The sequence below is a fragment of the Bombus affinis genome, chromosome 4 (genome assembly GCF_024516045.1).
Source record: "Bombus affinis isolate iyBomAffi1 chromosome 4, iyBomAffi1.2, whole genome shotgun sequence".
Lineage (NCBI taxonomy): Eukaryota > Metazoa > Arthropoda > Insecta > Hymenoptera > Apidae > Bombus > Bombus affinis.
In genome coordinates this window covers 9,989,310-10,004,412 of record NC_066347.1, presented here as the reverse complement: position 1 = coordinate 10,004,412, position 15,103 = coordinate 9,989,310, and the positions used below count along the sequence as shown (strand labels likewise).

The 15,103-nt window shown below is 41.7% G+C and overlaps 1 protein-coding gene across 1 annotated transcript; it reads left to right on the top strand.

Annotated features, from left to right (window-relative positions):
• The first annotated feature begins 6,450 nt into the window (after positions 1 to 6,450).
• On the top strand, positions 6,451 to 9,113 carry LOC126915044 (potassium/sodium hyperpolarization-activated cyclic nucleotide-gated channel 1-like). Its single transcript, XM_050719338.1, has 2 exons — positions 6,451 to 6,688; positions 7,754 to 9,113. Exons 1-2 carry the CDS (start codon positions 6,540 to 6,542, stop codon positions 8,943 to 8,945), a joined length of 1,341 nt encoding a protein of 446 aa, XP_050575295.1. The 5' UTR covers positions 6,451 to 6,539; the 3' UTR covers positions 8,946 to 9,113.
• Positions 9,114 to 15,103: the final 5,990 nt, after the last annotated feature.

The window sequence follows — 15,103 nt, the reverse complement described above, 5'->3', positions numbered from 1 at the left end:
GTTCCTGTGAACGGAGAATTATTTTCTCCCTTGTGTACACATATATTTGCACCGTAGTGGCGTGCACGTATGTATGTATGTGTGGTTCGGTGCTCGCGCCACGATTGCGTGGACCAACTGTAAATTACGATCAGGTTTCAAGTTGGTTAGGCATCCGAGAGAGTTAAGACGGTCAGGATACACAAGGTTCAAAAGATCTATTTACTGGCTTAATGAGCAGTGAAACGCGACACCCGTCGGTAATGAAATCAATGTGTGTTTGTGTATACCTAACAAAAATCATACAGGCCATTTAACAGCAACGAATCGACTTCCCGGACTCTATAACGTTGTACTCGACATTCCGACGTTCGCGATCGTTTAGCAACGATTGCCGATACTTCTTGGCTCGACTCTTTTATATTTTTATAAAGGTAATCTTTCTATATCGCTTATCGAAGTAATTCAAAGATAATTCTAGAAATAGGTTTCTAGAGTTCCACTCGTATCAAAGTTAAGCACCTGACTTTACGCCGCAAAGAAAGAAAGAAATGAAATCAAACACACTATCAAAAAATAATGAAAAAAGACGAAAACCAATTCAGCACCATTCGCAATAACTACGTATTCGAAAATTCGTTCAGCACCGGCCAGGAGAGAACCAATACCCCTCTATTTCCATTTTTGCGCGATGCAACTCACATCGTGCATTATTCCATTTGCATCGGGAACGCGGCGAGCATAAAACGGCCCGAATTCGGGGAAAATCGAGCAACTTGTCGCCAATTTCCAACAGCCGATAATTGTCTTCGAAGTCGAACCGTTTCGCGTTCTGCACGCGGCTATCGATTATCTATAGCTTCCCACCGCCCGATCGGCTCGTTCTATTTTCGAATTACGATTATCATCGTAAACGGGCAGATGGCGTGGTATACTGCGGCATACGGAAGATTACAATTTCGCTTGCACGGCCAGTCGCGAGGACGAGTATTCCGCTTTTATTTCCATCGTACCTCCTAACGAGATATTGATACAGCTGGTGGAGCGAGTAGCTGTAACTTTCTACCCCTGTCTCTCTATCTATCCGTCTTTCTCGCTCTCTTCCTTTCTGTCCTTGTCTGACAGCCTCGAGTATAGACTCGTCCGCAGTCAGTCGTCGTTACGCGGCAGGATGGGCTCGATAAATCCACGTTAGTATGTGCAGAGGGTTGCGAACGTAGCCTGTGTGTAACCACCCTTCTTGTTCTCGAGCATCGTCCATAACATCGTTCCAGAGTTCTACGACGCCGACGGACGACTCGAAAATTTATTATCGAAATGCGAGGAAAAAGGTGAACACGGAGACGAATCCCGGTTCAGTCCCCGTGTCCTCGACTCTCCAGTCGAATTCTTTTTTCCGGAACGGGACGAGCAGCGACTGTAGATTTCGCGTTACCACGGAACCAATCGATTTAAAGGAAACGGATTCCAAGCGCTTTTCGATGTCCACGTTAAAGATGTTTGATTTCACGTTGGCAAATTATCGTATTATCAATCGGTATTGGAGAAGTTTCACGAGGAGATAGGAAACACATGTCTATCTTGTGCAAAATTCGATGATTATCACTTGTATCAGATTATCGCGAAAATGATTAATACGTTAAAGTAAAAAGTTGTAGAAACCATTTGCAAAAATTGAAAGAAAATGTATAATGAGAATAATGACATAGTAAGCCAATAATAACGTATGAACGAAGACGTACATATGTGTGTCGCTTTCCATTATTTATGTCGGACTAGCGTCGAACATGTGCTACAGTGATATTCATTTCTTGGCCATAAATAAATGAAGTCTATTTTGAATATTTTAGCTTTAAGCCACATACGTATGTGTGATATATTCATACAATATATTTAGTTCAGCTATCTGGTACGTTTGATATATAGAAGTATGCAATTCTATTAATGCCACTTCGATCATAACAGTACTACGATGATGATATAATATCAAAATACTACGATACTTATTCCAAATAACATTTTTAATTCACTATGCAGCTATTTGTATTCCGTTAATTCCGTGATTTTTAATGAACTAGGATTTTCAAGAGATTGATATCTCTTTACCCTTCCGTAAAAACCAATTAATGCTCCACTGTATCGTAACATCATCATGTATTTTATCCTTAAGAGTTCATGGTAAACCAAGTAATTCTAGAAGAGACATAATTATAGAACTACTCTTTCTTCGTTGCCAGCAGATCCTATCGTACGTGTTTTACTTTGACAGCGACGCGTACGCGTTGTACGACGACGCCGCGTCGATGCAATCGGAGGTCATGTTCGTATAATAATTCCAGGTTTGAAGGTTCACCAGCACCGCGGGACAAGAGAATTATTTTTCATACGAACGTTACCTACGCGGGAAAGTCACGATCATTGATAATGAAGCGTGCGCGGTGAAAGCTTTGAAATTTTAAACATCGCGGTGCGTAATGATACCTCAACCATACAGCTGAACGCCGTTGTCTTCTTTGACGTGCGAGCATTAATTAAACGAACCGTATGTCGATGTACTCGCAAAACAAAAAAAAGAAAAAAAAAAAAGAAAAGGACAAATGAGGAGCCAAGGAAAGAAAATATAAAGAGAGAGAAAGGGAAAGGTCGTTGGCGCGACTGCGAACCCGTTGAATCTCTAACGAGTACACGTTTTATGGCTGGTACGCGATATCGGTAGGAATATAATAAATACATCCGTAAAAATACATTCATACACGGTGAACAAATAAAATCGTCCATAAAACCTCGTCGTTACGTTGGAGAATTCGCCACACCGCGCAATATGCAACCGGGAAAAATTTGTTCTTATGCGGTGCACGCCACCGAGCCCTGAGCCCTCGTAAAACCAACTTGTATATAACGTCACTTAAATGTACCGTCGGGCAAGGTCATCTGTCTTGGAAGCGCGACCCGCGATTTTCGTAAGCAAAGATCCGTTCTTTTTGCCGGAATGAAAAATACGGAAGAGAAGAGAAAGTATTCAAAGAGATCGATGTTCACAGACAAGGGGAATAGCAACGGAGAACAAGAGGGTAAAAAGATATAACGCAAATAGCGTCGGAGAAAATCAAACATGGCCGATGTGAGTAATGGTGCGATGTGACAAACGAGGGAGGCAAAGGAGTTACATACAGGGAATTTACATATCATTATTTACGCGAACCTTATTCACACGCGATTAGATGGTACTTTGAGATGTACACTCACGCACTTGGTGTATGCATGGGAATTTAACCGCTTTCGTGAAAATCAATTTACGCGGAGATAAAGCATTTCGTTGGATATTTCTCTCCTTTTGATCAAAGAAAGGAGCGATGATTGTTTGTAATTTTCGTCTTAACTCGTTACGCGCTGAATTGAACATTTACGATAACTTTGAAGGTTAGAAATGAGGATTGTAACGAAAACGAGACCGATTTTGGTGGGTTTACTGATTTATATACTGATAATGACAAAGAAGAGAAAGAACCGGGACATTGCCTAGTTAATTTGAGTTTTACCTTTTGAACTATCGTAGGAATGAGGGAAATGTATTACTTTTCAGACTATTGCAGAAATATAAAATTCTATATCTCGTTGCGATTATAGGATATCCTGTTCTATATCTTAGTCGTAATTTTAGCTTTAGTTTTAATTCAAACCATTGCTATACCAAATCGATAACGTCGCATGTGACACGTAAATGGTAAGGAGATCAAGTGATTCGAAACGTGGAACATAAAAAAGCATTGCATGTCACATCTATTTTGTATTTCGTCTGTGATTGTATTGACTAAATACAGGATAGACCTGATATTATATGGGATTTCGTGTCTCACATTCTGAAATACCGACTTCGAAAAAAATCAGAGTATTTCCTACGCCCTCTACGATTTGCTACGGCGAACATAGGAATTATATTTCGGGCGACTCGTCTATGATATGATCATTGATTATATTCGATTCAATCGTCAAAGATGATAAAGTCAGTATCTCCATCTTGAAAAGAAGAAAATAAGGAGAAAGTCTCTGGAATATTAATTTAGAAAGTTATACAAATAAATTCTAATTTTACTGGTAAATGGTATGCTTCATTGTAATGTTGATTTCAAAGAATATATGAAATGCACAGGTTATGCAGACTCTTCGTGAGATCAATGAAAACAGTGAATACTTTACACCCCTAAGATAAATAATCTAGCCCAAGTCTATTGTGCGCGCTTTTTGTATAAAAATACTTTGCTTAACTTAGAGCGAAATCTCCTTTATCTAATGCTTTAAATATTAAATTACTAAATGGAGCAATTGATTTATCACGATATTTATAGTATGATTTTTAAAATTTTGTTCTAAGTTAAAATCTTTGATATGATAGATTGCCAGTAATCCTGCAATCTAGTGTATTCTAAATTAGTATCTATCTAGTATCTATCTTTGGTATCTACTTTTAGCTTCGTTTTACTCTTAAATAGGTTTTAGTTCTAAGATCTAGATTAGTCAGATAAGGTTAATTTTAAGCCTCATTGTTGGACGGCGAGGAAGAACGAAGGACTTATTCTTTGTTAGGCTTAGTCTTAAACTTTAATCTGAAACCTTATTTTTAGCCATATTTTTGATTCGTATCGTTAGTTTTAAGCCTTAGTTTAGTATATTTATAAAGATCGATGTACTTGATTGATATACATTGATATTTATTCACAGATGCAAGATTCTGATGATTTTTTTATTTCTTTCGTCGGTCTGTTGCTCTTTTCATTTATTATTTGTCTGTTTGGGTTATTAATAAATCGCGTTGCGAATTTCTGAGTTAAACTACCTACAACTCGTAATATATGATTAATAATTGACTTAAGAATACAAAGATGAAAATAGAAAATATTTAAAAATTCACATTTTTTATGTTTCAGATATATGAAGTTGCATTTTTATTTGAAACTAATTAAACGAATCATTTAATTATTACTGCTCAGTTATTATACAAAATTCTATAATTCATTGCAAATATAAGATGTCCTATTTTTAAATCATTTTAATCCAAATCATACTGAATCGATAACGTCGCATGTGATATGAAAATGGTATGGGAGGTCAGGTAACCCCAAAAACGTGAAACATGAACAAGCATTCAGTGTCACATCATTGACCTACCTCATCGATGTTCACGTCTATTTCGTACTTCATCGGTTTGTCTTACCTCCATCTGCAACCTCATCTACTAATATCTACAGTTGATAATAAAAATATGTAATCATAGAAATCCACATGGTCTGTTTTATCATCGTTCGGCAATTTCTCAGAATCATATAGATATATTTTTTCCACAGTAGATGTCGCTCTAGTACCGTTTATTTCTTTTGATATTTAATTCTCGCGAAAATTGCAAATTATGACATCGTTAAATTGTAAAAAAAAACTATCACCTACACCTGTCTATAAATTTACACTATTCCATCCTATTTAAGTTGATTTCAAACACGAAACAAATTATATCAAAGTATCTTTCTACGCACATGATAATCGAGATATTTGAATATCGATATTGTAAGATCGTAATATTAGCTGAGGAAACCAGCTGATATATTAATAATTTCATTATGCTTGCCTTCATTCATTTTTGATCCTTAACCTTCCCAAGGGATTTTCTTTATGTTATATATCATCCTAATTCGTTATGATACTTCATACGGATCACGTTTGCGATATACCGGATGAAGAGAATGACATAGTATTCCTTCCTGGTAAGGGACCGATCCAAAAAATATTCGATACTGTACGTCTCTCGCTGTTAGCCTCTCGGAAAAACCCAGCCGCTCACAAATTTCTTCGAAGCAATGCTTCCATAATCAACGAAATACGTCGTCATTGGAGAAGTTACGGTTATATCATTCACCCGTTTAGCATGTTCAGGTATACTTATCCGTTATTCTGTTATGAATTGTAAATAATAAATGAGTGACACAGAAATCACTCATCAATCCCATCGAAGACTATAGTTCAATCCTTTAGACACTATGTACCCTAGTACAAAATGTAGGAAATTTAAAACAAAACTGGGATTAATTAATCCCAGTGCTTCTTAATGTCTCAAATAATGAATATCAGCATCGAACAAATAAAAATTAATTTTTAATAAAACGCAATGTAAGCTTCCTGTCAAGTATGAATTCTATAAAGTCTCCTTCAAATTCTACAATGTGCAGCGTTAATTCGTTGCAATTTTCAAAATTATCACAAGATAAAGCTACAATCACAAGTGTCAGTTTTAAACAAACATTTCACCGCTTATACCGAAGATTTCCATTGCTGGCACTCATGTACGTACTTACGTGCATCGGTTACCATTTCAACTCCTCGATTCTGCTTGCAACACCCGATAAAAAGGGTTATTACCGTAAAAGACCGCGCGAGTGTGCATCATAAAACGTACGGTTAACCTGATGATAAATCGTTTCGTGAAAGTTACCAATAACTGTCAGCGCATCCGGTCTACTTGGCGCGCGCATTATGCTCCGGATCGTTATTGCAGGCACTACTGGGACTTCATGATGATTTTCGTGATAACCAGCGTGTTGCTGCTCGTTCCCTATCAGGCCGCCTTCGAAATGGAGAAAAAGTCATCGATCTGGAACTTCGGCAAGAACTTCTTGCTGTTCATCTGCTGTGGGGACGTAGTGGTTAACCTCAGAACGGGGCAAGTATCGCGTGCGTGTGCCTGTTCCGAATTTCGTCGCGATGTCACTGCAGGTAAACTTGTTCAAGTACCGATACGAGCATTGACTGATAATCCGACCGATTTTAAACGCAGTAGACAGAAACGAAATATTTTATAATTTTAGAACGTAGCACCAGAAAATCTTGGACGGGTCAAATATACTATCGATAGCGTTACTATCTATAAAAATTTATATTTTCTATAAAACGTTGAAAGTTTGTATTTTTCTTTCTTTCTTTTTTTTTTTTTTTTTTGTATCTGATACCAATAGTGCAGAGAAAATTTGGACGATAAAGGAATAATTATTTTCTAAATGATCTATTCTGAATTTTTTGTCATTTTATTATCTTGTGAAAGGATTAAAGATGTAAGTTGACTTTATTTAATTAATACGTTTAGGCGATTTTATTTATATTTATCCAAACTTTAGTAATAATTACGTTATATAACATAAAATAACAGTGACATGACAGGACTTTCATTTGAATGCATAAATACATCTGGTAAAATTAGAAAGTGGAATAGAAAAATCTGCATGCTTCCGAACGTTAACTCGCGTTGTTACGTATTCACATCCCGCACCTAAATCGGTATCGCACGTACATCGTAAAATTACATGCCTACTCGAATCCGAGGCGTACGTGGTGAACGTGTTAATTACTAAGACTTTTTATCGAAAGCGGTGATCATAAGTTGACTGAACACTTTCTGACTTTTGACCGATTACCTTTAACTTCGTAAGTTCGGAACACTAAATCATTTATAATTTCCATAACGTTACGTAACTATGCATTAAAAGTGTATTAGATAGTGATTTAAAACTTTCACGGTTTAACCTAATGACAACGATTTGCAAACAAGTGTCATTTATGACAGAATCATTTTACCATCATGCCTATTTATTATTTCTTTCGCAGAAGAAAAGGATATAAGGATAGACAATTGGCGTTTAATGAAAATTTCCGTAATTTAGAAATTTTTTTTGCAAATTTACAACACACATAGTATTTCAAGATTCGTCTAAAATGCACATTTCGCTCTTAGATATTTCAATAAGGAAACGCACTCGACGGTACTAGAACAAAAGAAGATAATCAATCATTACGTGAAACACAGCACCTTTTTCCTCGATTTCCTTGGTTCTTTTCCAACGGACTTCTTCTATCTAACCAGATGGGCGGATCTCACAGTGACTCGCAAGACGACATCCCTCATATGTATCTTTCGTGTCTTCTCCCTCAGTTCCTACGTCGACAAGCTGGCCTTTGCCTACGATATCCCTTTAGCTCTTCAAGAGTTCTGTCTGATACTCTTATGGATGATACTGTTACTACATTGGCAATCTTGCCTTCACTGGTTGATACCTATAGTGAGTACCTCCATACGTCAACCAGAACGTCCCTCCAATACTTCCTGGATAGAAGTGAATAAATTGTGGGAGGTTCATAGGGCTCAGCAATACTTGGCCAGTAGCCTACGCGCCATATCTACGTTTATGATGGCTGATCTGTTGTATACGCATTATCAGAATGTAGGAGATATTTACTTGATTATCTTTCTGCAGCTATTTGGTATTGTCGCGCCCTGGTTCCTCATTACGCGAGTAATGCAATTCTTTAAAGGACACAACAGCTCTCGTCTCAGGTATCAAGGTACCGTGGCTCAGCTAAGACAGTACATGAGGCACAAACAATTACCGTATCCTTCTCAGAGAAGGATCATTCAATATTACGAGTTTCGTTTTCAGCATCGATTCTTCCGCGAGACGGAAATCATTAATACGTTGTCTATCCAGATGCGTCACGAAATCAGGATGCACTCGTGTCGTAAATTAGTGGAAAACGTATCGTTCTTTAATAATTTACCATTGTCGTTGTTGGGTCGAATCGTCGCGTTATTGAAGTCCGAGATCTTCTTGACCAACGACGTGATCATGCGAGCGAATCAACCGGGTGATTGTATGTATTTTATCGCTACCGGTACTGTAGCTATTTATACGAACTCGGGCAAAGAAGTGTGCCATTTGGAGGACGGCGCATACTTCGGCGAGATCGCACTCGTCATGCCCAACGAGTTGAGGGTAGCCAGCGTGGTCGCCGTTGAGGTATGCGAGCTATACCGGTTAAGTCGAGGCGACTTCGCTAGGACGATACACCCGTACCCCATGCTATGGGAGACGATCAAGAACATCGCGATTGAGAGACACGAGAAGACTATGATACTTAACGATCGGTAGATTGTTAGATAGATTCGTTCAAGTTGATGTTTTTTGTCAAGATATTTGTATTATAGATTTTGTCGATCTCGATGAAATTATTGGAAAATATAGTGGATGTTTGTATTTTGTCGAAAGTTAATTGAAGTTATAACATTCGTGTGTATTCTTACTAGTAACTTAATGTGATTTAACTATCTATAAAAGAATAGAAAAATTGAACGAAGTGTTCCATGTGGAATTTCAATAAAACAAACGTAATTCATCAACAGTTTTTCTCATTCTCAGTCTTTATAAACCTATAATTTATAAATAAGATCGTAATAATAAGAAGAAACTTATACTAATAACGAAACTAGATTGAGAAAGCTAAGCTGAAGAACGATATTCGCTGATAGAATTATATAGAAATTATACGTATCAACCACCTACACGATGCTTCCTGAAAGAGACCGCTTATGTCTCTAGCCTCATTCGACAGTACGACATTTCACGTTCACAAACCTAATAGAAACACCAGAAGTGAGCTCACTTACGATCCTTATCCACTCTCACATAGCTCCACGCACTAGATAAATGGTATCTTTCCATACGCGTAAACGTCTAATACATTACGAGTCGATATATTGTTACCATAATACCAGGCCAAGATACGCGGATAGCGGGATGGAGGGGAGACGAGAACCTCCGTTAGATCATCGAGAGTCCAGCGAATCGTTAATGAGTGGCGAGCATAATAGCCGGGAAATTGTTAAAGGCGCATCGTGTCTCGAGCATCTGATAACTGTTTCTCCCGGGGCCTGGCATTAGCGTGGAAGATTTATTGGCGCAATTGCGACGATTTTTGCACAGCGTAACAGTAGGCTGTGCGGCGTGCTCGCGAGCGAGTACGCGCGTCCGCGCGCTGCTTTAAAGAGGAGGTGGGGGGCGGAGGAGTTCGCGATGTCGGAGCTCAGACAGGACTGCAATTTCCACCGTGAGCATACGGCCCGTTACGGCGATCCATAGAATGAACGTGGGAAGAAAAACCGCGTCGAAAGCGTTGATTTAGTCGTTCGGTCTTCAACGAACGCTCTCGGAACGATTTCCAGAGGAAATCGACGAGTTGTCGATGATGTTTCGCAGATGTTACAAGAACTGTACGAACGTCAAACTCTGATCGACTTCGTTAACATTCGGTGATCGGTTTTTCCAGAGTTAGACATTAATCACGTAGATATTTCGATGGCAAAATTAAGAAATTTTTAGAAAATTTAGAGCTTACGAGTTTGGCTTCTAAGTGGTTATTACCGTGTAATAACGCGACCATTTAAAAAATTACATGGCAAATTTTTGCAATCGATTTCTACGCCTGAACGAAGGAGAGAATTTTCCGGATACAAGATAGAAAGCAGTCAGTCAGTGCCCCTTCGGTGTAGAACTCGTTTCGCGCAAGCTAATAAGCCTATTGTCCTGGAATGTGACTTGGAGTAAAAATTTGCGTTCTCCTACAATCGGATCTCTACACTTCGAAATGCTATTCAGTCACGTAGGTTTGCAAATGGTTGGCGTTGCAACCGCGCGTATTTCACAGATCGATTCAACTTCATGCGAGCATAATCCATGGCGATAATCGGTAAACCGGTGTAAAATATCGTACGGTACCTTTTCCGAAAGAAGTTAACGCGTTGACCGAATACTGCGGTTAATGATAATGCCTCGTGTAGATTCGTTTCGTGAGAATTTAGACGCATTGGTGGGTGTGGCCTTTGACTTTTGTGTGCCGTGTGATTAAGTGGAGGGATATAAGAATGCTCGGCTGCTAGGATATATACGGTTTCTGAGAAAAGGCATCTTTACGGTGGATACTTAGACGGTTTCTGGTATCGACAATTCTCACCTGTTACAGGAATTGATCTTTCGACCTGTTGATTTATAGGCTTCTTCGTTTGGGAAAAATTAGATAGTAATGTCTTCTTTATATCTGTAGAATATGCAGTTACGATGATGCAAATAATTCTTTAATTTTATCCTGGCTTAGAAATCAGCTGATAGTAATGAAGAAATAGCGAAACTAGTTAAGAAAGTTGTACCTCTAGGTAAAATACTTCGAATCAAAATAGTTTTCTGGTTATTGCTCGCAAAACTTTCCTCGATCATCCAGCGATACAGGTGGCAGTTGTTCAAGTTGACCTCGATAAACGATATTGGATCAAAGATCGAAAATTATGCTTTTACACGAAGTACATATACGACATCGTGCTTAACAATCGTTATCAATCATCTTACATTTAACGAAAAGTGGTTCGTCGATAAAGCGTTAAACTACTTCTACGATCCCTTTATTTAGCAGGCGATGAAGTTATCCTGACAGGCCTCGTTAAAGCCAACTACTACTAGATCCGGTCACGTCGTTATCCACCGCGTCCGTGGATATAAGTCCACTGCTTGATTGTCCCCGGCGTCCTCCGTATATTACATTTAGAATGCACAGGCGCACAGAGGGAACGGATCTGATTTACTTCACGATGCCCTGGCTTATCTGGCGAGATTCGCGTGTCGAGTTATCCCTGGCGACCGGTTCCAACGTTGGCTATCTACGTGCCGCGATCCAACGATACCTGCGGCCCGTTATTAATGAACACAGTTTTCACCGAGAATTCGTCGTTTTGTTTAGTCTTCGCGTAACGAGATTTCGTACCACGGCTTGTCACGTGGAATCACATGCGACCGACGGGGCTCTCTTCGTTCTGGAAGAACCGACTCACGTAAATCATCGACTCTGGCACGCTCACGATCGAACGAAGATCATCCATATCGGAATTTTTGGTCAAACTTCGCATTCGGACGCTAAAAATGTTTAATTAATTCTAGTTTGTTCTAATTGCGGCAAAATCAAATTGTACGGGATAATCAGAAGATAATGGCATACGTACATATTTTCTTATAGCTCATCGAAGAATAATTAGGTGTTTGCTTCTACATATAAGGAAGGGAGAAACTCTATTCAGCGGTTTTTATTACGTTGAATTATTAAATGTTATTCCGCGACGGAAATGACGCGGTCGAATGGCCAGCCTGTTTACGATGTTCCTTCTTTTTACGAGAACCGTGTTTTCGCTTTAATACGCAGCGCTTGATCTCCTTCTCTTGATTTTCGTCGCTTGTTTGTTGCTTCGGTGAAATTGGCGCGATGAAATGGATTTGCGAGAGAACGGTGTTGATAACTGTAAATTGTTGATGCACTGGCTTTTTGTAGATTTTGTTATACCGCGTTTGAGCAAATGCATGCTTATTAATAACACGTGGTTTTATCCATACGAGTTCATGCTTGTTCGTCTTCCATTAGAACAAAAGGCGAGAGGCAATGAGTTCTTTTAAACGACAATCATCTCGCTTTATTAGAAAGTCTTAGACATTAAACACGAACTATCATCGTATTACGTTCCATCAAAATCGCAATCTCGTCCTACGAAAAACAAAGCAACGTTCGTTCCTTTCGAAAATTACTCTGTTAAATCAGCGTGTCACGATGCCGCGCCACGTCGACGACACAGCATCGAGGTGGCAAGCGTCGATGGCGTCGCGGTGCAGAGAGGGCCGCCCATTCCGGCGAAACAATGGTTTGTGCGCATCGACGCATGGGCAGAGTGGCGCACGCGGCCGATGACAATGAAACGCTTAGGAAGGCTGGCCATTGTAATAGGTCGGCGATGCGCTTGCTTGGTAGAGCTCGGTGCCGTACGCGCGCCGCGTATCCCTACCTCCTGCTGCCTACTCGCGAAATCCGCAAGCGGAAAGAGGGACGGAGCAGCGCGAGCGCGATAGCGCGTCACAGTGCGACAAAGAGAGTAATAGCCATTGTTATCAGAGCACTGAGTAGCGTGAACTCGCAACAGAGAAGGATAGACCAATTGGTGCGATATATAGATGAAAAGAGAGCGAGAGGAAGACGCGTGGTAGCAAACGAGACAACGGATTGCGAACGAGGAACAGGGAGAGAAACAGAGGAAAGAGAAAAAGGGGAAAGAGATCGTTGCGGTTATGGTTATGTGGCCACACCCCGCAGAGCCAGCCAACGGGCTCACTGCCGACTGGCGGACCCACCTGATCCTACAATAGCCAGATTCGCTGGCGCGTAACGTACTCGCTGGATGCATTGTTCCCTCCATGGGCACTTGAGCGGCGTGCGCGCTCGGATGGATGGGAGACTGGTGGGTGGCTGGATGCACCGGCTGGAAGAGACGAGGTAACCGAGGGTGTATGAAAAGAGAAACGAGAGGGTGGTGGGCCAGGGCGAAACAGCGCTGTGCGCTCGCGGTTCGTACGCGCTCTCTCGTCCGCGACGAACGAGCAGGACAAACGATCGTGCCGCAACAACGACTACGAAGAATCGGAGGACGTATTCCGGGCTCGCGCATTCTCAACGCCCGGGCCCGGGTCGTTAACGGGTTTAACGGAGCGTGAGTGACTCGGATCGCGATACATCCTCCTCCGGAATGCCGTCACGCGAACGTGTCGCTGGTAATTCGAATCGACCGTGACGCTGCCTCTGTCTGTCTCTTCTTCTTCGTTTTTTCTTTCCTCTTTCCCACCCCTTTGCTCGCATTCTTTCGTTCGTACTGGAAGAGACGTCTCGGTCGCGAATAAGGGAAAGTATGGAAGATGACGCGGTTTCCCGGCTCCCGGAGGGGAGACTTCCTGAAGGCGGGCGTGGGGATGAAGAGGTGTAGGTTCGTCGTCCGGCTAGGCCCGGGCAAATGTAAACTTTGGCGGGAGGCAGAAAGACGCGGAGGTAAGACGGCTTTCGATTGCAGAATGGCGGGATAGTTGGAACGGTATTCCTGTTGAATGTATGAGGATAGGGTGAAAGATGTAATCCTTGGATATTTGAATCGATTTTTAAAATCCTCGTTACGTCTCAAGAACAAAGATCTGTGTTTTATTAAAGGAGAATCTTATTTTAACCTAACTTCGTATGAAAATTCAGACAAAGAGTAATTCTTCCATCGATAGAGCGCTATGTACGTACGTAAGTTTGTCTGCATTGGACTGAATGGCGCCTCGAGGAAGCTCGCGTTTCTCCGCTGAGCGTCCGGATCTCCGAAGGTCTTCACACAGCTTCCTCATAGACGGGAACGCGGAGCACAGCTATAGCAACAAAACCCGGCGACGGCGACCCTAGCTACCTTCTCCTCCACGGTGGGTCGATACTCTGCGGGCCACCACCCTCCCCCAGCCTGTTCCGTGCTCTCTTGCCGTACACCCTTACCTCTCTTTCTCTCGTTCCATCGCAATGAACGTGATCTCTCTTCGTTTCACCCTCTTCCCGTCTCTCGCTTCCACCCCTTCCCCGTGCTTGCTCTCGCGTACCCATCTTCGCCCACCATCGTACCTCGTTCTCTCTCGTCCCTTTCACCCCTACCATCTTCCCGTTCCTCCTCTTCTTCCACCTCTTCGTCTAATCATCCAACGTCTCCCCGCCGGTCACCACCGCCGTCGCTGCCGCCGCCTCTCTTTTGCCCTTCTCGCTGGTCTGGTCCATAGGTGTACCGGTTGATTGATCGTTTATCGATACGCGGAGAGAGAGACGACCCGGCCGGCGAGTTGCGGCTACGTCCTCTGCTCTTCCCCACCTTTCAAGCATACGCATTACACATTTATAAGGGCGTTAAACACGAGCCACATCGACGGCATAGAGTGCTGTACGACATACATATATATATATACATATATATATACATATCCTCGTTTTCCCTCTGCCACCCCGCGTAGTCCTTTAGCCCTCTCTCCCGGTATACTACAACCCCCAACCTCTTCCTCTTCCTCTTCCTCTTCCTCTTCCTCTTCCTCTTCCAGTACCGACTACCAGTCTCTCCTTCCCCTGCGCTGTTCGTCCGTCTTGCTTCCCTTTCCCACCCTTTGAAACCGACCGGCCGCCTAGCTAACGGAGCCCCCTGGATTGGTTTTCTATAGGAAAGGCCATGCTCGATTGGTGTCGGTGTGTTTGTAAGCGCGCCGGGCAACATCAATGTTTCGACTCGGGCTCGTCCGCCCCCATTATTTCACCCCCAGCCGCGGAACCACTACCACCGGCTGCCTGCCCATACAACCCCTCGCCTCCCTCCTCCGACAACCACATCTCTCGTTCTCCCTCTTCCGTTTCGTCCCTCTTTCTCTGTTCCTTCTTTATCAGTGGC